This window comes from Zootoca vivipara, chromosome 1 (assembly GCF_963506605.1).
Source record: "Zootoca vivipara chromosome 1, rZooViv1.1, whole genome shotgun sequence".
Taxonomy (NCBI): domain Eukaryota; kingdom Metazoa; phylum Chordata; class Lepidosauria; order Squamata; family Lacertidae; genus Zootoca; species Zootoca vivipara.
The window spans coordinates 75,357,006-75,382,673 of NC_083276.1; the positions used below are offsets into that span (position 1 = coordinate 75,357,006).

Below are 25,668 nucleotides of genomic sequence, written 5' to 3' on the forward strand. Positions count from 1 at the left end.
GTGAACATACTGAGTTTTTCTCCCTTCTGCAAACTTTGCATTATTTTGCTTTTCCTCTCCTTCTAGAGTCCCATGTTACCACACAATGGAACCCTGATGGCTGTGTATGAAAACTCCGGTTATTCCAGTTCAGAGACATCACTGACAGCCATCATTTATGTCTCAGGAAAAGTAAGTGTGCGTCTCATAGAAACATTCCTGCTGAGCACATACTATGAAAAAAATCAGAGCAGATACAGTCCAGCACAGATTAAGATATGCCTAAACCCTATTGATCTCAGCTGGATTTAAAGGATGTGCTTAAATTGTAGTCCAGATGTGCAGATATGAGCATTTGAATATGGAACAGAGTGAAAAGGTGAGATACGTACCTAGATGCAATAGTCACAATCATTGTTCTCAGTTGCAAAACTTATGGTAGCAGTTAATTTTAGTGATTCCTCGAAAAATTACTTTATTTCATGTGGTTACACACATTCTATATCCATCTTGATTCATAGAAAGATTGACCCAGAATGGCATTTAACCTTTCACCCAGCTCTGTGTTTAGGATTCTGTGTTATCTTTTCCACATAGGACAAAATTGTGATTTCTAAAAATGAAATTTTAATGGATGAGGATGAACATAAGAGGCTACCTTATAAATCAGGTAAGATAAGAAAGAAGAAAATAGAAAATGTACCCAATAAATAAGATGATGATAAGATGAGATGAGATGAGATGATTATTATTTCTATCCCACCCACCTGACTGGGTTGCCCCAGCTACTCTGGGCAGCTTACAGCATATCTAAAAACATAAAACATCAGACATTAAAAACTTCCCTAAATAGGGTTGCCTTCAGATGTCTTCTAAAAGTCAGATAGTTGCTTATTTCCTTGACATCTGATGTGAGGGCATTTCACAGGGCAGGTGCCACTACTGAGAAGGCCCTCTGCCTGGTTCCCTTCAACCTCACTTCTTGCAGTGAGGGAACCAGCAGAAGGCCCTCAGAGGAGGATCTTAGTGTCCGGGCTGAACGATGGGGATGGAGAAGCTCCTTCAGCTATACTGGGCTGAGGCCATTTAGGGCTTTAAAGGTCAGCACCAACACTTTGAATTGTGCTCGGAAACGTACTGGGAGCCAGTGAAGATCCAGGTAAAGACAATCCTGCCAAAAATATGTTCTGTATTTTATATTATTTCTGTTTAAATATGTTGTTACCCACTCTATATTTGGGATAAGTGAACTGTAAATATAAATAAATAAGCAACCATCCCTCCTATCAAAATAACAAAAAATGTCATATTTATATAATGCAGACTATTCAAATTGAATAGTAGGAACAAAGAAGTAAACGTATCAATATATGTAATATATTTAATAATTTAAATGGATTAAACAGAGCCAACATTTTTCAATTACCTCATTTCTTTAGGAGACATCATCATCTTCAGACAGTCATCTACTCACATTCAAATGTATACAACCTTTGGGCTGGAGCTGGTAATTCAAGTTAGTCCAGTGTTTCAAGTTTATATTAAAGTTGGACTTCAGTTCAAAGGCAATACCCGAGGTAAAGTACCTGGTTTTTGTTGAACTGTTCCAGATCTGGTGTGGAAATTGTTTGTGAGATGAGATCTAAGCATAGCCTGGGGACACCTTCAAATTGTGACCACTCCAGATTAGATTATACTTGACCTCTGGGGGACAGCAAAGGTCAAATATGTCATTCACCTGTCTACCACACTAGTAAGGGGTAGAGAACCACTATATTATTTTTAATTGTTTTTGATACTGTATTTTAAATTGTAACTCACCCTGGGATCTCATGGTGAACAAAGGGTAATAAATCATAATTATAACCATAATTATAATAACGCCTCTGCACTTGGGTGGAAGCTAGTTCAGAGATTCAAGTTGACTGTTAAAAATGTTTTAGCTTCTACAATTCAATGCAGTATTTTGGGCAAACCTGAACTTCTTTGCTCCAGGGCCCACAGATACTTTATGGAGAGGAACCCTGTAGCTTTCACATTGCTACCTATAGTAGGCATATACAGTACAGGTATAATTCACAGGCCTACCATGGAATTAACAAGAGACTTTTTTCACTGTTACTGTAGAAAAATGCTCCTAGCTTTTCATTCTGCACATCTCTTTCCATGTCACCAGGGTTATGTGGTAACTACAATGGAGAAACTACAGACGACTTCATGACTAGCATGGATATTATTGAAGGAACAGCACCTCTCTTTGTGGATTCTTGGAGATCAGGAAATTGCCCCCCTGCCATAGAAAGAGATACAGATCCTTGTTCTATGAGTCAATTAAACAGTAAGCGACATGGTCTGCTTCTGTCTGTCTGTGCTCCCTTTTATTCTATTTATCTGAGCATTTTAAATATTAAATACATTCAAGGCCATGGTAGGATTTTGAAAATGAGCTGTAGAATTTTTGTTTTGCTTTCAGTATATGAGGGACAGAAAGAATAATTACGAACAGGAACCCCTGCAGCTTTTTGTTTTACCTATTCACATCTCCCTGAGCTGCTTTGGAGATCAGAGAAGTGGTGCCCTGGAAAGGAGGCATTATCAACAAATGCGAAATGCGAAAGGGGATCATTAATGCTGCATCATTTACAAAGTCACTGTGGGCTGTATCCTTGAGGGTGCCTCTCAGATTTGATGTGCGTGAAAGAGGCGGCCAAGAGCCATTTGTGTTAGTTTTAAAATGTACACATTCTATAATCATTGTCAAAGGAAGATGACAAATGATACTCACTTCTTGAATGTCCATGAAAAGTATAACAAAATAACAGCATTTGTCACAAGTATTCAGAAAATAGGCCAGGTCGGCCATAAAATTGGCTATTGGCATATCCACTGGCTATTATCCATAGCATTGTAGAATTGTAGAGTTGAAAGGAATGTCAAGGGTCATCTAGTAGCCCAATGCCCTACAATGCTGGAATCCTTCCTACAGCTGTTTCTGAATGAGCTCAAGCCACCAACCTACCCAGGCACACTGACCCACTGCACCACAGGACTTGTTTTATCTCCACCCTTATTTGTACACATATTTTAATAGTAGCTTTGGAATAAATGAACTTGCCTAATACCTTTGGTTGTATCTTTTTGTCTAGAAATGTGTGCCGAAACCCACTGCTCTGTTCTTATCAAGAAAGATACAATATTTGAGAAATGTCATTCTGTGGTGAATCCTGTTCCATTTTATAAGGTAGGGGTTTCTGTAAAATGTTCAGAACAAAGCAACTAGATGTTCAGTTGCTCTGTAAAAATGCTTTTTTAAAAAAAACGTTTTGAAAAATACATTGAAATTGGCATAGCTCACTGTTGCCATCTAGTTGCACATTTGTATATTGCACTTTACAACACATTAAAAAAATTATTTGCAACTGTTTAGCTGAATCCCAGGGTCATTACAAAGTTTGTAAACATCAGAAAAAGTTGTATTCCCCCCCCCACCTGCCCAAATGACATCCAACTTCCTGCTGAATTCCTGTAACTTTTTATATCACAAATATTCTGGTTTTTATTTGTCCCACTTTAGTTGCGCAATAGCCCTTCTGGACATAAATAAAATGGTAGTACTGGGGAAGCATTGCAGAACAAACTAATTACTTCCGAGAAGAACTTAGCCACGGCCAGGGTAGTATCATTTGACATATCTCCAATGAAGCACTTAATTTAGAAGGTTTCAGATTTAATTAACTGATCCCTGGCTTGTTTGAACTGCTCACAGTGTAGTAGGTTATGCTTCATAAAGTCCACACCCTGAGAGCATTTGCAAAGCCTGTTCTGATAGGGTATGTCAGACAGTCTGCCATTTAGTACTTTTGATGGAAATACATTTAGTTTGGTAGGTACAGACAGATTCATGAAATATGATGGTAACTGAAAATCATGGCCATAGTGGATTCCAAATGCAAACGGTCCACAGATTACATAAGATCAAGAGCGAAGATCGCTGTATGAAATATCCCATAACCTCTGCCTCACGGATTTAAAGGCAATATCATAGCCCAAAAGGATGGTGAAAAACCAATCGAGGAGGCTTTTAATAAGAAATAGAAACCTACATGCTCTGCATAAAACATAGTGACTACCTTGGAATCCGTTCCCTGCATTTCTGTTTTATTTTGCTTTTGAAAATGCTTTTGTGGGTCTTTGGACCAAAATAAAAAACGTAAATATGTAAACTAAAACAGAATAAATCCACCACAAATGTTGCAGAACACATGCACAATGGAACACCAGTCTGGAGGGACTTTATCTGCCCCCTCAGAATAGGGCTGTGTGAAAGAGCCGACCCAGATCACCAAAGATAGCACTTTTATATCATCTCAGTTGCAAAACTTTTCAAATGCAATCAAGTGACAAACCATTTCATGATCTACAGTCGGCAGTTCTGATTGCTTATTAACAAAACATATCCTGACTCTTTGTTTTCAGAGATGTATATACCAAGCCTGCAACTATGAGGAAACCTTTCCCTATATTTGTTCTGCTCTGGGATCATACGCCCGTGTGTGTGCTTCAATGGGACTGTTTCTTGGGAACTGGCGGAGTAAAGTAGACAACTGCAGTAAGTAGTCTTCAACTGATACTTATAGCCAGGCATCCCCAAACTTCTGCCCTCCAGATGTTTTGGACTACAATTCCCATCATCCCTGACCACAGGTCCTGTTAGCTAGGGATCATGGGAGTTGTAGGCCAAAACATCTGGAGGGCCGCAGTTTGGAGATGCTTGCTTATAGGGATACCCTTCCTGTATTATTACTATTGCTTCAGAGTCCAGACATATGCCGGTGCTGATATTTCCATTAAGGAACTATTTTATTGTGATTTCTTGGGGGTTTTGAGATCTAGCCCCAGCACAAGGGCAAAACTAAAGCTGGCTGCAGCCCTGCCTTAAGCACTGCTCCATGATAAATGGTAGGACTATTTTTTAAAGGATTACATTTAGATAACTGGGAACCCATGCATACAAATGATCCTGTATATACTGTAAATATAAGAATTCTAGCTGACTCGGCCACGCGTTGCTGTGGTTCTTTCCTGTGATCCCCCACCACCACCCTGTCCCGATCCATGACGTATCCTGCCCCTCCTCCCTCCACCCCGGCTCATCCCTGTGTTTCGGTAGGATACCCTTCCCTCTGTTGTCCCTGAGGAGTGTATCTCCATACCTTGGCCCCCACCGTTTGAAAATGAACTGTTAGGTTCTGGGTTCTATTTCCCAGCATGCACTTTTGTCTGAGCCCTCTGTTGTCCCTGGGGAGTGTTGGCCCCTACCCCCGGTATCTTCCTACATTGGCCCCCACCCTTGGAGAAGGAAATGTCAGTTTCTGAGTTCCATTTCCCAGTATTTACTTTTTTCTGAGCCCTCTGTTGTCCCCTTCCCCCTGTATCTCCATACTGCGCACGCATCGTGAACATTTCTATATATTTAGATTAAGGATCAGGGGTGATGATGCGCCCTGGGACGCAGAGAACTACTTAAAAAATCCCGAGGGGGGGGTCAAATAGTGAAGTCCCACAGCCCCGTAGCAACAGACAGGCCCAGACAGAAGGAGGGGGGTCATATGGGCCAAAGAATATTCACTTAGGAGCTTTGTGTCTGACCTAACCCGTATAGTAGATATAGTCCCCCTAATAAAACAAGAAACAGGGACATTCAATTCCATGTGCTTAAAGCCAAGCACACAAGTGGTCTACTCTAGAGAACTGTGCAATTTCCGCTCAAAACCCTGCTCACATAAGCACTATTTAATGAGGAGAGTGCCTGGCTGATCGTTGGAACCAATGCAGGGTTAAGCATGTTTTGTTGTCCTCTGAGAACTTTCTGCAGACCTTCTAGCTACTGCACCATCAGTAGTCTAACCAATAAAAGAGGAATAAGATTTTGTCTCTTCCAGTAGCTTGCTTCACTGAACTGCCAATCATTGGTTCCCCACATGAGACAGAAGTATGAAGGACGAAGAATATCTCACCAGCTGAAAGCAAAAACCTAATTGTATTATACTTTTTTCTACTGACAGCCATTTCTTGTACTGGAAATCAGACATTCAGCTACAACACTCAAGCCTGTGACCGGACATGCCTGTCCCTCTCCCATCGAGGCCTAGAGTGCCACCCCACTGACATCCCTATTGACGGCTGCAATTGTCCAAAAGGCACCTATCTCAATCACAAAAATGAGTGCGTCCGTAAATCCCAGTGCCCTTGCTACTTGAATGACAGGAAGTTCATTCATGCTGATCAATCAACCATAATTGGTGGAATTACCTGGTAAGCACGGGCTACAGCAAATGAGGATTTTGCATTGGCTTTGTTAGCACATTAGAATTTCCTCAAATGCATGGTCTTGTAGGAAAAGTAAACACTGGCAATGGTGGTGGTGGTGGGGCGGTATTTCAGAAATGTTATGGTTGCAATGTTGTATATCAGGGGTGGCCAACTCCCCAGAGACTGCGATCTACTCACAGAGTTAAAAATTGGCAGTGATCTACCCCCTTTTGATGGGTTCAGGTCAAGGTTGCTGAGTTTTTTAGGGAGAAAAGCCACATTTTTGGGGGGTGCAGGGTGAAAATGTTGAGCTTCTTTTAGGGGAGCCAAAGTTGTTGAGCTTCTTTGGGGGAGCCAGTGATCTACCAGTGATCTACCACAGACGTCCAGTGATCTACCAGTAGATCACGGTCTACCTGTTGGACGTGCCTGTTGTATATGTATGTCAAACACCCTGAAAGGGATTATAAGTATTAAGGGGCATTATAAAAGTATGGAGAGTGGGAGGGGGAGCCAAAATCTCTTTATAAGGGAATTATAAGGGAGTGAAGTGACATAAATTAAACAGACACCTAATGTTTATGGAGTTGAGAAAGTGTTGCAAGACTCTGCAGACTGAATGAAAACTTCAAAATGCAGCAATAGAGAAAAGGGAAGTAATTTTATTGTTTGCTGACAGCAAGCAGTGGCTCAGAGGATACTTCCAAAAGCTGAGTGCCTCGCCATGGTTGCCCAGAGGCTCATATACTTTTTTTCTGGCTGACATACATGAAGCATTACATATTCATTAGCTAATTGTTAAACCACATCCTTCCTCACTCCTTTTAAGGTTAACTTCCTCCTTTCTCACATAAGCTCAATCATTCTTTCATGGCCTTCACAAGACTCTGAACAGACTCTCTTGGTTCTTCTAAGCAACATTACACAGATAAGATAAAGGGAGCTTTGCCGTCACTGGTTGGTACAAAGAGAATAGTCTTCTAGCAACTGCCCATGCAACTGTGCACGTGAAAAAACCATTTCTCACAATATGGGGTTTCTCAGAATCAGGGGGGCCACTGCTACAAAAGGGACACTCAATATCCTGTTGAAGGAAAAAAACAAATTTAATCAAAGATATTTCTGAGCTTTAAGAGAAAGAGGAAATGTAAAATAATTAAAACCCACTTAATTATGTCCCATTCTTGTCCCATTTTGAAGAGGTATGTTGTAGGCATAGGCCCACATATCTGAAGTATGAATGGCACAACGAAGTCCAAGGGTATAGTCTTTGATCTCTGGTCTAAAGGTGCATGGCGGAATGGCCTTGCTGAATCTAAGTCGGGCTAGGTCTCTTCAGTGTCTATATGGGAGACTCCATCCTCAAGTTCCATCATGGTGGGTTATAAATGTAACAAATAAAATATTAGTGCTATTAGCATGGGAGGTATTTGGAGCACACTTGTGGAACCAATTAAGGAGGTAGACTGAAATATCTTACCTCTTACCTTTTATTAACCCTTTACTGATCCCCATCCACTCCATTGCCATCATTGTTATTTCCATCTGTCATTGTCATGTCCCTTCTACATTCTATATAGCATTTAGCATATAATTGTTGTTTTATTTACTTGCTTGCTTGCTTGCTTACTTAAGTTTTATCCTGCTCCTTCTCAAGGATTTGGGCCAGATAAGGTAACAACTGTTAATAATAAATCAAAAATAGCCAGTATTAAATCTGTTTTATTTCACATCTGTTGAACTCCTAATTGCTGAATGCCAGCCCAAAGATAAAACCTGATAAACTCTTTTGGAAGACCTCTCCTCCATTCTTGAGGGGAGGGGTTGCGGGTGGGAGTTGTTTTCCCATGCTTGCAGGGGGGGCGTGATCAGCCCCCTGCATCAGCCCCGTCCCACTGCTGCATTAAACCCCTCAGCCGGCCAATAGGGCTTACTGGGGGGCGGAGTCTGGCTGCATTTAAGCGGCCATAGCGGTGGGAATTTTTTACCTCCGCTTCCTGCTTGCATTGGATCTCCCTCCCTCCCTCCCTTTAGGCTTTGCTTTGACCTTGCTATGGACTTCGGTTTGTCGCCTTGGTTACCCAAGGGGCCTGGTAGGAGTTTTTTATCCATGTGGCAAATTGGCACTGGCCTCTTGGTTTTTTCACCTACCTCATAGCAATTCGTCACAACTTTTGGTATTGGCGGTTAGGCATTGGATTATTCAATATGTGATGTATCTGTGTTGTGTGCCGGAGGTCAGGTTGAGGCCATCACTTACCTCCTAGGGGTATCGCGTTAAGGGGATCTGGTGGTCGTGGATCTTGTCCGATGCCCTGATGGGGTTAGGGCCCTGGCATGACCCCCGGTGATGTCAGGGGAAGCTTCCAGTTGTATTTGCATCAACAAGTTCCTCACACTGTTCGTTAAACTTTAAGTGTCTCCACACCGGTCGGGTGGAGTCACATGTTGCATTCCCATTCAATGCCTAAGCCAATACCACTCACATGCTATAGCCAATAAAGTTGTGTGGCCTTATTTTACCCATTAACCTAAAATCTTGTGTCCTTGTGTCTTATTTACTCCAGGCGGGTGGCGGGTCATCGACCCGTCAATGTATTCCAGCTCAGATGTACTTGATCTCGTACATTCCCTTAGTGTATTCTAATGTTCATTTTCTATTCTAGCTATTGCATTAATGGGAATCTGAGTTGTACTGGCAAACCTGTTGACCCTGCAGGTATGGATCTCTTTACCCTTTCTTTTGAAAAGCACATGCTTTCCAAATGTTGCAGAAACATCATTTCACAAGCATCTTATTTCCTTTTTCCTAGAAAACTGCAAGCCTCCCAAAAAATATATTTCATGCTCAGCACCTTCAGAAAGCAAATATGGAGCTGCCTGTGCACCAACCTGCCAAATGCTGGCTACTGGAATTGCATGTGTAAGTTCAATACTTTCGCTATGATCATCATTATTATTTATTGAATTTATATACTGTCCTATACCAAGAGGTCTCAGGGCGGTTCACAGAATAAAATCAAAATTATATATATATCATTGTGATTATATTTTCCCCAGTTGATAACTTGAATTGGTGGTGGGGACTGCAAGCTTCTCACCATAAGCAAGGAAGATGGGAAACACTTTTCCCACCTCCTTTTGGCCACACACTGTGGTAAAAGCTCAGTGAGTAAAAGGCAGACCTGGAACATGAGGGCCACCATAGTCTGCCTGTAGAGCTCAAACATGGACAGGAAAATTCTGGCTCAGGCTCTTAGAATGTAACCCCATACCTACTTACTGAGTAAGTGCCATTAAATTCAATCAGACATACACCTGAGTAGGCATACATATGATTGAACTGTTGACCTCATTATGCCAGCTCCCAATATGTACCTCGCTTTTAGACTTAACTGTTATCCTTCACAATATCTGTATAATACAAATCACAACTTTATCCTAAATACTTTATATACATGCAGGGTTTTTTTTAATGTTCTCCCAGCAATATGGCAATAACTTAGAAAACACCGATCTGAGCATGCCCACAATTTTGTTCTCACCTTTCTATTCTCACCCCATCACTCACATACTTATTTATGGTTGCCACATAACAGCATTGAGCAGCAGAACCTGGTGCCCTCCAGAGTTTGCTGGACTACAGATCCCATCATATTTGACTCATGGCTATGCTTGCCGGTGCTGTTGGGAGATGGGTGTCCAGCAACATCTGAAGGGTCACAGGCTAAGAGCAACCTTATAGTTGGCTGGTGTTGGGCTGGACTTTGCACATCTCAAAGTCTGAGTTTGAGATTGTCTGATCTTTTCCAGGTCCCCAGCAAGTGTGAATCAGGCTGTGTTTGTGCTGCTGGACTATATGAAAAGCTAGATGGTACATGTGTGCCACCTGATGAGTGTCCCTGTGAATATGGTGGCATCTCATATGCAAAAGGAGAGGAGATTCACACTGAATGCAAGTCCTGGTAATATATTTTTTGCTTTCATCCCTTTGTCTCCTTGGCTATACCGTGCAAGAATGCTATTCAAATGATAGTTAACGAGCTTAGAAAACATCGCATCTGAGCATCCACACAATTCTATTACATTTATTGCTTGTGCCAGCTGCCCTGAAACATAGCTAAACTGAATACAGTATGGGACTTTGGGAGATTTAAGGTAACATCACATGACGGCATCAAGGAATTGTGATTATCGTTGTTGTTTAGTCGTTTAGTCGTGTCCGACTCTTCGTGACCCCATGGACCATAGCATGCCAGGCACTCCTGTCTTCCACTGCCTCCCGCAGTTTGGTCAAACTCATGTTCGTAGCTTCGAGAACACTGTCCAACCATCTCGTCCTCTGTCGTCCCCTTCTCCTAGTGCTCTCAATCTTTCCCAACATCAGGGTCTTTTCCAGGGAGTCTTCTCTTCTCATGAGGTGGCCAAAGTATTGGAGCCTCAGCTTCACTTTGTGAAGCACTTAATTTGCCAAATGCTCTCATTCTTTGCTGACTATGAAATTAAAGCCATGTATTGAAACACTCATAGTGTAACAAAACTAACACAGAAAGCTCATACCTATGACAAACTTAGTTGGTCTCTAAGGTGCTACTGGAAGGATTTTTTTATTTTGTTTTGACTGCGTCAGACCAACACAGCTACCTACCTGTAACCAGTGAAAACAGTGTATAACTGGGGTTTTTTTGTATGAGATAATAGGCGTAAATAGAAGAAGAAAAAAGCAGGAATTTCACAACTACCTTTATGCCATTCCAGGAGGCAGGGAGACGTCACTCCAGGCTTGGTGCTGGTTTGAATTCCAGCCTCCACAATTTGGTGGCTCCTTAAGGGTTATTACAATGGTGTTTCCAGAAGTGTGGGAGACCAGAACTTTGCTTACTCAATATTGTGCTACCTTTATTTGCATTTGGAGACTTTATGACAAGTTTCTTGTTCCTCATCAGCACCTGCACAAGAGGAAAATGGAAATGCATCCAAAATTCCAGGTGCTCTTCAACATGCAGTCTCTATGGGGAAGGCCATATCACCACATTTGATGGACAGCGCTTTGTGTTTGATGGCAACTGTGAATACATACTAGCTATGGTAATATCACTTTGACTGGACTTACATGCCATGATGCCAATGATCAGTATGGGCATATTTGAATCAATGTGACCCTTCAAATCAAGGCTTGCAATACAAAGAGTGTCTTAAGGTGGAACAAAATTGGTCTCAAATATTTTACAACTATAATCTTAAAAATAGGGAGTGGGTGAACTCATATGGCCTTTGTTCCCTAAATTCAGCTTCAGGATTTGAAGTGCAACCAGATCTTCTCTGCAAAAAGTAGATCAGAATCTACTGGTAGATCTCTGGGTAGTTTGCAGTAGATGAGCAAGGGTTTTTGATTCTGAGTTATCCAACAATCCTGCCCATGCTCTGCACTTTAAATCCTCACATACATTTTGCTTATCTAATGGTTATCTGACTGTACTTCTCTACCTAGGATGGTTGTGGCATGGGTGGCGCTCCCCATAATTTCAAAATAGTAACTGAAAATGTTGTCTGTGGAAATACCGGGATCACATGTTCCAGAGCAATCAAGATCCACCTTGGGGTAAGGATGAAATGTTGTTGTTATGTGATATTTACTCATCTGCACCACACTGGAAATAATTTCCGAACACCCTCCAAGGAAAATGATCGATCACTCTTGTCATCCCAGCTGTTGGACCTGAGATTCAAATTTTCCATTCTTAAGAAGCAGGGCCGGGCCAACTCTATCATTAGGCAGAGTGTGGCAGCCACCTAAGGCAGCAGATTCTGGTTGCTTTGGGGTGCAGTTTAGAACCATGTTCCATCTCCAGAATTAAAGTAAAATTCAACTGCCAATGCAGCTACCTGGGAGGGAAGGGATACATTTTGTCCTTTGTTTCAGATGGCAAAATATATTGGGCCAGCCCTGTGTACACCTAAAAGTTATGGAGACACTAACTGGATACTTCACTATAGGTGGGATTTTATCCTATGTGTATTAAACTATGGATTGCAAAGCCCCAGAGAGAACTGTCTTATAACAGAATCATTCTAGTTTTAAACTCATTCCCTATGTGTAAGATTGAAGAATATTAATAGAGAATTGTGGGTAAATTCCTCAAAGGCAGATACGGCCATTCGCCTTGTACACTGCTTGTACTTGTGCACTGCTTAGCGTATCTTTTGGGGGAAGAGGTTTATAATTTTTCTAAATAAATTCTGTTAGGTAGCTTTTCTAGTCACATGTTATTTTCCTTGCAGAATATGACAATCACTTTGGCAGACAGAACATACATTGTCTCTGGCTGGAATCCTATGACAGAGTTCTTTATAGAAGAGAATGCCCTCCACTTGATTATTGCGATTGCAATCCCTGGCAAATATGACATGTCCCTTATCTGGAACAGGCACATGAACATTTTCATCAAGATATTCAGAGGGGCAAAGGTAATAACCTCTTACCATGGAACTTCAGGGGTGGCCCTTTGCTGACCGGCACAACTGCAGTGCAGACAGTGGGGAGCTAGGGGACTTGTTCATCCTTGGCAGCCAGAAGGGGACGTTAGAACTTCTACCGTTGCATGATGTGAAAGAGGCCCATGATGTGAGTCAATCATGTCAAGGCTAGTAAGTCAGGTGGAGGCAGTGACCTGGCCCAAACCAGCTCTGCCTTTTCCCTACTGGATTTCCCACCCTATTACATGATGGTTCTGCCCAAAGGTGAGTGGGTTGGATTGTGTGAGCAGCTTGCTATGGAATGCTTGGTAACCCTATTCAGGGCCAGGGAGGAATTTTTCCCTGCTGGCTAATTGGTCTGTCTGCTGGTTTTTCACCTGTCTCATAGCAAATGAAACAACTTGGGCAGATAAGTCATTGAGTTTGGCTCTTTAGTATTTGGGTACCCTGCTAAAGGGGTTTTGCTGCCCGGGAGCCCACACAGGGGCAGCCCTGGAGGGAGCATCACACTCTAATGCATGTCGGGGGGCAACCTTCTTTTCAGGGTCTACCCACTTCATTATCAACTAGTTGGTGGGATGGTTGATCTTGCATACATACTCAGTGCCTTCACCAAAACCTGCTTACATCTGTAATAAGTAAAAGTGTGGCCTATTTCATCCTAATGCCAATGTCCTGTGTCTTATTTAGCATGGTTGCCCCCAACACTGGGCAGCACACTCCACATGACTGGGCATGCAGTATGAAGCCAATTCCTAATCCATTGTTTCTTTGCCTTTCTTGGGAAAGGCAAATAAAGCTGAATGGGAAGTTGCAGTGCCAAAATTTGTTGTGAGCAGAAATTTCTGAGGAAGACTTATCACAGGCTAGTCTCCACAGAGAAGTGATAAAACAGACACTCTTTGCAGTTCCACTTTTCATATGTTTTTTTACAAGGCAAAGTGACTGCGGGTCACGTCAGATTGAGCAGGAAACTGGAGATGGGACTATTTCTTTTTCAGATGTTTCTCTGCTCAAAATCATACTCCAGCTGCTTTTCTAAGGGAAGAAAGAGATGTGGGGGAACTCATATACATACAGGTATATCCCCCCTCCACATGGGAAAGCAATGTATGCGATAATTTTAAACAGAAGAACTGTCAAGGAAAGGATTAAACAGATCCTCTCTCTCCACTCAGCTCCACCATCACTGGTCATCCACTCAATATCAAGTTACTCACATGGCTCATTTACATTTTAAAAGTTCCCTTTTATGTTTTGTTCTGACATCCATAACTTTTATTTTTATTTTACTCTAATCTAGGATCACCTCTGTGGTTTATGTGGTAATTATAATGGGAATATAAGGGATGACTTTGAAACTCGAAGTAAATATGTGGCATCCAATGAATTGGAGTTTGTGAATTCCTGGAAAGAGAATCCCCTTTGTGGGGATGTGTTCTTTGTGGCTGATCCATGCAGTAACAACCCTTATCGCAAAGCATGGGCAGAAAAGAAGTGCTCCATTATCAACAGTCAAGTATTTGCTTCCTGCCACAGCAAGGTAAAAGTTTGTCCCATGCTTTAAGATAGTAACATTGCCTCTTCAAGTGCTAACATTTCCTCGTATGCATGCTTCCAAATGCCAGCTGCCTTTTTATTATTTTGAATTTATGTATTTACTTATGTACATATCTACTTCTTTTTTTAAAAAAATCCTGCCTTTACAGTGGTGATGGGGAGGTAGATTGGGACGAATTGCCAGCGCAACAATTGTGCACAGATCAGGCCTAATGCTGACCATGAGCCCCACCCTCAGAACACCCCATTGTGGCTCGGCCAGTGGAGATACTACTGGTGGGCCTCCCCCGCCCACCCCAATGCAGGCAGAGGAAGAAGGAGGTCTCCATCAATGGAGTGACATGAGTGTCACTCTATTGACATCAGGTGGCAGAAGGCTGGCTGAGCCAGTGGAAACCTACAGAGAGATGCCTCCACTCAATCCATCACCGCAGTGATTTCATGAAGTGATCGAAATTAACAGTGCAGCCTTATACATGTCTCCACATAGAAGTAAGCATCGATGAGTTCAATGAGCCTTATTCCCTGGTAAGCGTGCATAGGATTGCTGCCCGGCAGAGCAAACCAACTATGGTGGGAGAGGAGAATTTGTAGCCTAGGAAGCACCACAGCCAAGCACTCTCAGTCTTGTATTGGCTACGGTGGATCTGGGGTGGGGGCACTGTTCTTTCCCCAAGAATGCCAGTGTTCTCATCTTTGTTTGTTTTACATTTTCCTCCCATTGGTTCCTATGGAAGGGAAATTTGCTAGGCCAAATATCATTCTCTGTTCATACAGGAGATGATACTGTAAAGTGGATGTGTGGTTTGATTAGAGGATATTGCTTGTTTGGTCCCACTAAAAATGTAAGGATGAACTTTTAATTAACACAAACTTTCTGGTTTGGCTTCGTTCTTTCCCTACCCCAGGTATACCGCAGGCCATATTATGAAGCTTGTGTCCGGGATTCATGTGGCTGTGACACAGGAGGGGACTGTGAGTGCATGTGTGATGCTGTTGCAGTGTATGCAAAAGCATGCTTAGAAGCTGGCGTCTGTGTTGACTGGAGAACCCCAGACTTCTGTCGTAAGTTTCTTAACAATGCCTCTTTTAAAGTGTGCCGGGTTTCTTAAAACGCATTGATACTTCTATATGTTAATAATATTCAGAACTGGATAATACCTATTAAGTTTGCTGACTGCTAAAACTATGGAGCAGGAAGCATATTTTTAGAGCAGTGTTTTCACGAACCGTATCACCATAGCTGCCAAGTTTTCCCTTTTCTCGCGAGGAAGCCTATTCAGCATAAGGGAAAATCCCTTTAAAAAAGGGATAACTTGGCAGCTATGCATATCACCCCTCTGAAGTCGACTCAATGAGAAGATCAATAATTGTGGCCAGCTGCCACCACTACAAGCAGCTTGTCCTCTCTGCTAATCCTCTCTTGCACAGTGCAGATGCCTTTAATGTTTTCTAGGTGCAGCTGCAGTCACAGGGAAATTATTAGCACATTATGTGTGCAACTGTGCAACAATGAAGCATATGAAGCCTACCCCTTCAATCATGCTAGTTTCTCAGTGCAGCATTTCACATGCAGAAATTTATCAATAGACAATCTGATTTGGGACAGAATCCCTAGAGCTACGAAGTTTTAAATCCAGTATTGGCACATGACAATAAGGTGGATTCTACACATGTAAGTGGATAGACTGAATAACAATCACTTTCTCATCTCTTTAGCTGTCTACTGTGACTACTTCAACAGCCATAAGAAGAATGCCATGGATGGCACCTATCATAACTTTGTTAATGAACTGAATTGCACCTGGCATTATCGCCCCTGTAAATGTCCATACCAGCTACTAACCTACAGAGAAATAAACATTGAAGGTATTTTCCCCCTACTTTTTAAAAAATAGAAACTGTGCTAGATATTATTGGTAGGAAACTAGTAGAAAGTAGGCAAGATGCTTTTGTAAATCTTTTACAAAACAATTCGTAGGAAATAATAGGCCTGAATTCATGGTTGGAAATGTGGGTTTATGTTTCTCTAAGACTGACTTATACATTACAGGAATTCTTCTTTCTGAAACCTTTTTCTGAGGCTAGTGTTTACCTAAAACCTTTACTGTGTGCATGATGAACAATATTTCTTCTTTGTTCCTAGGCTGTTACAACTGTTCAGAGCATGACTACTATGACCCTAAGCAGAAAAAATGTGTGCCTTGTAGCGGTAGGTTAAAAAGTCCACTTTCAAATTCCTTGCTTCCAACATTTCCTATTTTAACAAGCATTATTTATAGTGAAATCCTATGCATGTTTACTGATTTCATTGGGACTTTTTCCCAATGTGGATAATATACATAGGATTGCACTCTTTTTTAACTGTCTTATTTAAGACTCTTATTTAACCAGAGGACCTCTTAAAGCTGCCATTGCATTATCTTCACTTATTGATTTGTTTGTTCTTAACTTTAAGAAATGTACTATGTCTACTAGAGTCTAAAGTTTAGGTGATTCAGGAAGGATGTGTATACAGTGGTTGATGAAAAAGTAGTAAAATCATAATTAGCTAGGATTAGAACACTCTACCCACTATACAGTGGTACCTCTAGTTCCGGGCACAATCTGTTCAGGGGTGGTTCGCACCCCAAAAAGTCCGCAACTAGAGCGGCTCTTCAGCGCAAGCACAGAGTGCGATACACTTCTGGGTTTGCTGCATTCGCAAGCTGAAAAGATGCAACATGAAGCTAACGCAACACGAGATATGACTGTACCACAATAAATTAAAACATCTCAAATTTCTTAAATCCTGGAATTCTAGATTACTTCTTCATATGCAAAGTTGTACTTTTACTATTGAAATAGGAGGGAAAATATATTATTTGCAGCAAATCCTCATTATGGAAGAAGTATATAGCTGAAATAATAATAATAATAATAATAATAATAATAATAATAATAATATAGCAGTGGTTAGCATCACAACACCATCAACAAATTAGAGTCACTTAACATTCAGTAATTTTTCTACACAAATGTTGCTTCCATCCAAGGAAATTAAATATGTAAAAGTCTATATTTATATATAGGTTTTTCTGTTGTACAACTGTAACTCACATTTGTCTTTTCACCAGGTCCAGTTTCCCCAACTCCTCCATTGCCAACAACAAGTGAGTATAAGATTTTGAAATGTATATTTCAAAGTATGTAACACTGAATGTAATGTCAATTTGTATAGGGATGGGAAATGATCCATTTGCCAGTATTGCATAGCAATAATGATGATTATGATGATGAACAGAAGACACAGATATGATGATCTATCAAATAAAATCCACTGGGGGGAGGAATCAGAATTATTTACATGAATTAGATTGGATTAAGCAGATGATCAGAGCATATCGTATATGGATATACATCTCACACATGCAGTTTTCTTCAATACTTCATCCATACTGTTGCAAGCTCTTTTCAGTTCTGTGATATGGACGAGTAAGAAATCCTCATCATAGAAAAGTATAGCTGGTATAATTTACTACTACTACTACAGAGGTTCTCATCACACCACCAACAAATTTAAGAGTTGGTTCACATTCAGTGATTAATCTACAGAGATGTAACTTCCATGTGAGAAAACTACATATATACAACTCTGTACCTACATGGGTTTTTTGTTGCACCACTGTAACTGACACGTGCAACATGCGACAAGAAACAAGTGTTTACTGTACTTGATGTGTCCACATGGTCTCCTGCCAATAAGGTTATTTGCATATAGAGGATCAAAATGAAAAATACAGGTGTTCCTAAAACACTTGACCCCTTTAATTTTATAAAACATCGCATATTCCATTTTATACTCACTGTTACATCACACTCACAGTTTTATACTTACTGTTTTAGCTTTTAAAAACTGGTTTTATTGATAATTCTATGGTTTTATTCTTCTTTTCAACGGCTTAGTTCCCCCCCTTACAATCAAGCAGTACAGTTGCCTTGCAACCTGCACAAATTTAAGTTGCATGAATATGCATCACTGAAAAAAGGGGCAGCACAGGCATCTGGAGGGGAGGACATTGGCAATACCACCCCACCCCACCCAAATTTGGAGGTGAAGTGATCATGGGACACTGTGTGAGAGGCCTTGGGAGAGCATTTGGAGGATTTTTATTTTATTTTTTGCTATACACGACTTTGGCTTTTACACACTATTGCAGGACCGTAACCCCCACATAAGCTGAGTTGACTATATATAAATTGTAGGAAACAAATAGATAAAATAAAAAATTGTCTTTCCACCAGGTTCACTTTCCCCAACTACCCCATCACCAACAACAAGTGAGTATAAGATGTTAAAATGTGTGTTTTAAAATATGTGACACTGTGTTTAATGTAAAGTCTGTATAGTGGTAGGAAATAATAAATTTGCCCAGGGGCGTAGGAAGATAGGGGCGGTAGGGGTGGGCCGCCCCGAGCGGCGAACTCCAAGGGGCGCCATCTCGGGCGCCCGCCCTGCCCCCAAAATGTGCACCACGCCCCCGGAACGCATGCCACGCCCCTCTGGGAGGCGCATCACGCCCCCGGAACGTGCGCCACGGGTCTCCGGGAGGCGTGCCCCACCCCCAGAACGGGCGCCAGCCCTGCACCCAGTGCCGGAGCATGAAGCTCTGCCACTGAATTTGCCTGTATTGCATCGTAACAATAGTGGTGATGGATTATGATGGTGAACAGAAGACAGAGATATGTTGATCCATCAAATGAAATCCATTTTGGGTGAAATCAGGTTTATTTACATGGACCACCCTTTACTAGGTTAGAATCAGCAGATGATCAATGCATAGTGTATGAGGATGAACATCTCACACATGCAGTCCTCATTAATACTTCACAATGTGGATGGAGATGCATGCTCTTATCAATCCTGTGACATGGACGAGGATGCTTATCCCCATCTACTATATGCACACAATTGTGATCCTCAAATTGTTAGGTGTGTTTTACTCATCATATTTGTCATTTGCAAATACAGGTGAAACTCGGAGAATTAGAATATCGCCGAAAAGTGCATTTATTTCAGTAATGCAACTTATTACTTTTAATTTTTATTTTAATTTTTACAAATGCTTTCTTTTGGAAATTCCACAGTAATAAAACAAATAGTTACAATAATACAAAAATAAACATCGCTATTACATTTCATTAATTACATTCCATTTATAATTGACCCGCCAAACGACAACAAATAAATTACAACAAATAAGGGCTTGACATATCTTGCTTTGCATGTCATGCATCTATCTCATATATTGGTTTCACTTTTTAAGTTGTGTTACTGAAATAAATGCACTTTTTGACGATATTCTAATTTTCTGAGTTTCACCTGTATGTATGGAACTGAAGAATTTTGTTATGTAGACTCTGCAGAGACCACAGCCCAAAGAGCCAGACATCATCTACATTTTCTCATATGAAGTATTGATTCAGTCTGGTACCTTTCGTAGTGAATTAATTTATAGCCTTTGACAGTTGTAATGTTTATTTTTTTAATGTTTCTGCAATCCATTTAAATAGCTATGAAATTGCCCTTGGCCTTCTAGTATATGATCTCAGTTGTCAATAGACACAACAACTGGAAGAAAGAATAGAAATGGGATACATTCATATGGGCAAAATAATTCACAGATATATAGAGTACTGAGCCAAACACACACAGGGTTATGTGCACTGTGTCAAGAAAAAGTCAAAAGCTGCGCACTGCAGAAAATTTGTGACTAAAGAGATTTTGCATGTTGTTGCCTATTTAGTATGTAATCATGGAGGAGAGACAGGGCTGCAGACATCCAGATTATTTGTTAGGCAATCCCAAGGCCACGTTTGTGTTTCCACCCTTCCATTTGCTTTTTAAGAAAATTGTACCCAGTGTTTGACCACTTCTCTCCTCCTCCTCTTACATCCATATTCCCTGCTTCTTTGTGTTTCTTGTGACACTAGTTTCACACTGCCAGTTTTATTTCAGAGACACTCTGGGGGAAATGACATCCAAAAGCTCTGATTCAGGCACAATAAGCAATGTTTTAAAGTGTTGAAAGTTGGGGTGTCAAGAGAAAGGAGTTGTCATTGCTGCCACAATAAATGGCCCTAAGTACCATGTGTGTATGAAGAATTCTGATGTTTCCTAAACATTGAACTCTTTGATTTTGATTTTTTTTAAAAACAAAACAAAAAAAACCTTGACTATATGTATGAAATATACTGGGGTTCTCAAAACTCAGAAGCTCCTCGATTTTATATTCCACATTTTGCTCACACTTCTTGTCTTTTCCATAGCTCCAACACAGACCACAGCATCACCGAAAACAGGTGAATATAAGAGTTTAACACATGCTACTTATTGGTATATAAGTTACACTCTGTGCACTGAAAGCAACATGTCCATTTTCCAGTACTGCCCAATGATAACAAAGAGCATAAAACACAGGTATGCTGATCCCACAAGGGGTGTGTGATCTGTAAAGTGAATGAGGCTTTCACAGCTGGGTATATTTTGGATGTGAATGAACATCTGGCACATGCAGCCCTTGTTATTCCTACACAATTTGGATGGCTATGTATGTTATCATCCATCCTGCAATCTGGATGGAAAAATTGAGTTTACATAACAAGTTGTGCATAATTCAGTATGCCCCAACATATGCTACTGTTTCCAAGATGCCAGAAGCATCTTACATTTAGCTTCAGCAGTCATTATAGTCACAAGAATCACACTTGCCATCTATATTTCCTTTACATGAGATGGTAACTGAGGCCACAGTCCTATCCTCCCTTACCATGGAGCAATTCCCACTGAATTTAGTAGGATTTACTTCTGGGTAGACATGTTCAGGACTGTGTTGTTAGCTCTTTTATAATTCAGGTTTGAAGTGGAATTGCAAACTATGTTTTTTCCATGAAGAAGGAAGGAACGCATAAGTGGAGGGTGGAGCATATGAGCTCAAGGCCCATTCACATAACATGTCATGTTACATCTCAACAACCCTGTTTATAGAAAAGTGACACTAAATCAAAATAAATAAATGGATCACATCAGTTTGGCTTTACGTAGTTGCCAAGGGGAAATCTTAAAATACTTTGACATTACCTTCCTCTTGAAAAGGTTTCTGAAATTAGTCGTGGAAAACAATATGATATTTAAACCGATGAACCACTTTTGAGGTTTTGTACCAGGGAAGTGGGTGGCGCTGTCAGTTAAACCACAGAGCCTAGGACTTGATGATCAGAAGGTCAGCGGTTCGAATCCCCGCGACGGGGTGAGCTCCCGTTGTTCGGTCCCAGCTCCTGCCAACCTAGCAGTTCGAAAGCATGTCAAAGTGCAAGTAGATAAATAGGTACCGCTCCAGCGGGAAGGTAAACGGCATTTCCGTGTGATGCTTTGGTTCGCCAGAAATGGCTTAGTCATGCTGGCCACATGACTCGGAAGCTGTACGCCAGCTCCCTTGGCCAATAAAGCGAGATGAGCACCGCAACCCCAGAGTCGTCTGCGACTAGACCTAATAGTCAGGGGTCCCTTTACCTTTACCTTTACAATTAAATAGCCAAGCTGCCTCATGGAATGCTATCAATAATAAATGTTACCCAATACGTTACTCAGAATCCCAACCTCACACATTTAGATTCCATTAACCACACAATAAAGAAATGGTTTCAGTGCTGTCTCCATGAATAATAAGCTTATTCAATGAGACCTCGATTAATCATGTATTTTAATCTCATTAAAATATGAATGTTGTGTGGATTGTTTGCACTCCTTAATTGAAATGTGTTTTCCCACTTCTGCTTTGTAGCTCACCCTCACCCTGTTACAGCACCGATTGGTAAAGAAACAACAACAGGTCAGTTCTAGTATCCGTTTTGGTTTCTTGCTGATTACCTCCAACAGATGGCTATCCAGGCTCTGCTTGAAGACATCTGGGAAGCGAGGGATTATCCTCTCCCCCACCACCTGTAATTGGTTTCCTTGTCTAACACACTTAAGCTAGTAACAATTTGCTCCCAAAGGTGAACTGGCAAGATGGAGTCTCTGCAGGTGAGTGTTCCCCATGTCTGAAAAAATAGTCCAAATGCCTGCCCTGGATGGGGCTGTACTCCCTCTGGAGGAGCAGGTACACAGTTTTTGGGGTGCTCTGGATCCAGCTTTGTCACTGGTGGCCTAGGTGGCTGTGAATGCCTTTTATCAGTTTCAGATGGCTACAGCCCTTTCTGAACCTGGATAGATGGACCACAGCATCTCAGGAACGGATCCATGTGAGACAGGGTTATTTCCCTAGGGTCTTCCCTTGTGCTTGGTCCTGAAAGCACAGCTGGTGCTGAATGCTGAAGCTTGACAGCTGTCAGGAGCAAGACCTTTTGAACAAATTTTGCTCCTACACAAAGATCAGCACTGGCTGTTGATTTGCTACCAGGTCAAGATATTATTAATAGTGTATAAAAACCTCAGGAGCTTTGGACTAGACTTGTTTACTTAAAGGATTGCCTTAGCCCATATGGCCCACTTGACAATTTTTTTCTGTCAAAATGGTGGTTTTACAAGTGTTGCTTAATTCATCAGCTTGCGATCAATCAATATGGCAGCACATATTCTCTGGAACTCCCTGCCCACTAATATTATTGTGCTGTACAGTGGTACCCCGGGTTACAAACGCTTCAGGTTACAGACTCCGCTAACCCAGAAATAGTACCTCGGATTAAGAACTTTGCTTCAGGATGAGGACAGAAATCATATTCTGGTGGCGCGGTGGCAGCAGGTGCCCCCATTAGCTAAAGTGGTGTCTCAGGTTAAGAACAGTTTCAGGTTAAGAACGGACCTAGAAAATACATACAGGATGGTAATCAGCTAAAGAAATCAGCTAAGGTGGAGGCAAAATGAAATTTACGGACCTAACGTAGTCATGCTCATTAATTTCAGTAAGTCTGCTCTGAGTAAACCTTAGCTGACTATCACACCCCCCCCCAATTAACTTGTAATTTTATTTCATATATTCATTTAAGCCAGCTGATTTTATATTTTGAGAATATCCATGACCATTTGTTTTTAATGTTTGATTCTATTATTATTTTAAGCAATATTTTACATTGTTTAATATAAACTGCATGGAGGTTTTTTATTGATTTAAAGGTGTATAAATTTACAAAGAAACACTATATAAGCCTCATAACCCTAATTAAAACGTGCTGGTTCTCTGCGACATAAAACAACAACAGCTCAATCTGGGACAGGCTGAGATTCTACCTGCCCGCAGACTGTCTCGCCAGAGTGGTGCATGCTCTGGTTATTTCCCACTTGGATTACTGCAATGAGCTCTATGTGGGGCTACCTTTGAAGGTGACCCGGAAACTAAACTAATCCAAAATGTGACAGCTAGACTGGTGACTAGGAGTGGCCACCAGGACCATATAACACCGGTCCTAAAGGATCTTCAGTGACTCCCAGTACGTTTCCGAGCACAATAAAAAGGTTGGTGCTGACCTTTAAAACCCTAAACGGCTTTGCCCAAGTATACCTGAAGGAGTATCTCCACCCCAATCGTTCAGCCCGGACACTGAGGTCCAGCTCAGAGGACCCTCTGGCAGTTCCCTCACTGTGAGGTTACAGGGGACCAGGCAGAGGGCCTTCTCGGTAGTGGCACCCGCCCTGTGGAACGCCCTCCCATCAGGAAATAAGTCAAGGAAACAAACAACTATCTGATGTTTGGAAGACATAAAAAAGCCAACCCTGTACCGGGAAATTTTTAATGTCTAATGTTTTGCCATTTTTTATGTGCTGCAAGCCACCCAAAGTAGCTGGGGAAACCCAGCCAGGTGGGTGGGGTATAAATAATAAAATTATTATTCTTGTTATTAACATAAGCAGATAAAGCAAAACTTATCCATTAAGTCTGTCAACAAGGCAAAGCAAAAAAGAAACAGTTGAAACAATATGAAATAATGAATGCCAGCACAGAATAATCCAAATCAAATAGAAACAATACAGAAAAACTGAATACATGAAACATCAAAAATAAAAAATAACAATTAAGTTTACCACTAATCACTGAGCTGTAGTGCTTTCACTTTCAGGAGCATATCCTCAAAGGAAATAGGTTATAATGGGATTTAAGAAAAAATGCTTTGAAACCTAACCCATATCACGTTAGAATGCTGTATAGGATGGATTCCCACAGTGGACAAAGTTAAGTAAATGAATGTGGCTTGATCAGGTTACCACATTATTTAATGGATTCCCTTATCATGCAGAGACTGCGCCAACAAAAGCAACAAGCACCAGCAGCACAAGGAAAACAACATTAACTTCACCAAAGTCAATATCGCCCATGAATACAAAGACCACAGAATCAACGACGCTAAGACATACAACACACATAACAATGATTACGACTCCGCAGACAACTATTTCAACAGCAAGCACTTCTGTACCAACAACTTCCAAAACTAGAGCATCAACACAAACCGCAACAACAAGGACGCCGGAAACCACAATCTCCACAATGACTACTGAATCCACTGTAACAAGCAAAAACACCCCAACGACCACAACAGAACCAATACCTTCAACAACACCGGTTACTCCGAGCCCCATAAGGAAAACCAGCACTCCAGAGCACACTGCCACAACTCTCACGACTTCTCCACATAGCAGCACAGAAACACCCAGCACTCCGACCCCCACAACTCCTGCCACCACCACCGTCCCAGTTACTACGGGTAAGTCTCCTTGGTCGCTCTGCAGCAGCTTACAAGTCTTTCAGGAGCCCTCTCCTCCCGTAGCGATCCAAGGGGCAGGGGGGTTCCCACCTCCAAGTCCCACGTAAGCCAGCCCTTCAACAGAGGGGAGACTCATCTGGCTCAGTCATCCTGGAACCTGTTCTTCATTTTCACGTGTGGCGCCCTGGGCAACCCAGAGTCTCAGTCGTGACAGGAGTCTTTCCCTCTCCCACCGCCACCTATGTGACTTTGCTCTTTTGTGTTCCAGAAACACTGAAAATCACCACTTCTGTTCCACCACCGGTGCCTACAGGTAAGGGCGTTGAGCATGCCGAAGGAGCTCTTCTTCTCTCCTTCTCTCCTCCCGATCCCACGTGTGTTCGCCCCCCGTTCACTTGGTTTCTTGCTCCTTTGCAGTCACCACACCTTTGACAACCAGGCCGCCAAGCAGCACGCCAAAAACCACGCCAACTACGTCTCCCTCCACCACATCCAGAATCACTGCATCAACTCAGACGGCAACCACCAACACTCCAAAGACCACTGCAACAGCCTCCACAATATCCACACCATCCACCCCTACGCATCACCCCAAAATCC

At 41.6% G+C, this 25,668-nt stretch overlaps 1 protein-coding gene across 1 annotated transcript in view; it reads left to right on the top strand.

Moving 5' to 3' along the window:
- The window catches only part of MUC6 (mucin 6, oligomeric mucus/gel-forming), a 43,847-nt gene extending 18,672 nt beyond the window's left edge, over positions 1-25,175 (top strand). Inside the window, exons 14-35 of the mRNA XM_060277569.1 lie at positions 67-171; positions 577-649; positions 1,419-1,556; positions 2,156-2,317; positions 3,126-3,220; positions 4,456-4,588; positions 6,045-6,294; positions 8,958-9,010; positions 9,105-9,214; positions 10,105-10,256; positions 11,238-11,379; positions 11,783-11,893; positions 12,574-12,759; positions 14,072-14,311; positions 15,237-15,393; positions 16,048-16,197; positions 16,475-16,540; positions 17,445-17,480; positions 18,613-18,648; positions 20,638-20,670; positions 22,152-22,199; positions 24,601-25,175. Coding sequence (XP_060133552.1) covers positions 67-171; positions 577-649; positions 1,419-1,556; positions 2,156-2,317; positions 3,126-3,220; positions 4,456-4,588; positions 6,045-6,294; positions 8,958-9,010; positions 9,105-9,214; positions 10,105-10,256; positions 11,238-11,379; positions 11,783-11,893; positions 12,574-12,759; positions 14,072-14,311; positions 15,237-15,393; positions 16,048-16,197; positions 16,475-16,540; positions 17,445-17,480; positions 18,613-18,648; positions 20,638-20,670; positions 22,152-22,199; positions 24,601-25,175 — 3,051 coding nt within the window. The remainder of the gene's footprint in view (positions 1-66; positions 172-576; positions 650-1,418; positions 1,557-2,155; positions 2,318-3,125; positions 3,221-4,455; positions 4,589-6,044; positions 6,295-8,957; positions 9,011-9,104; positions 9,215-10,104; positions 10,257-11,237; positions 11,380-11,782; positions 11,894-12,573; positions 12,760-14,071; positions 14,312-15,236; positions 15,394-16,047; positions 16,198-16,474; positions 16,541-17,444; positions 17,481-18,612; positions 18,649-20,637; positions 20,671-22,151; positions 22,200-24,600) is intronic.
- The last annotated feature ends 493 nt before the right edge of the window (positions 25,176-25,668 follow it).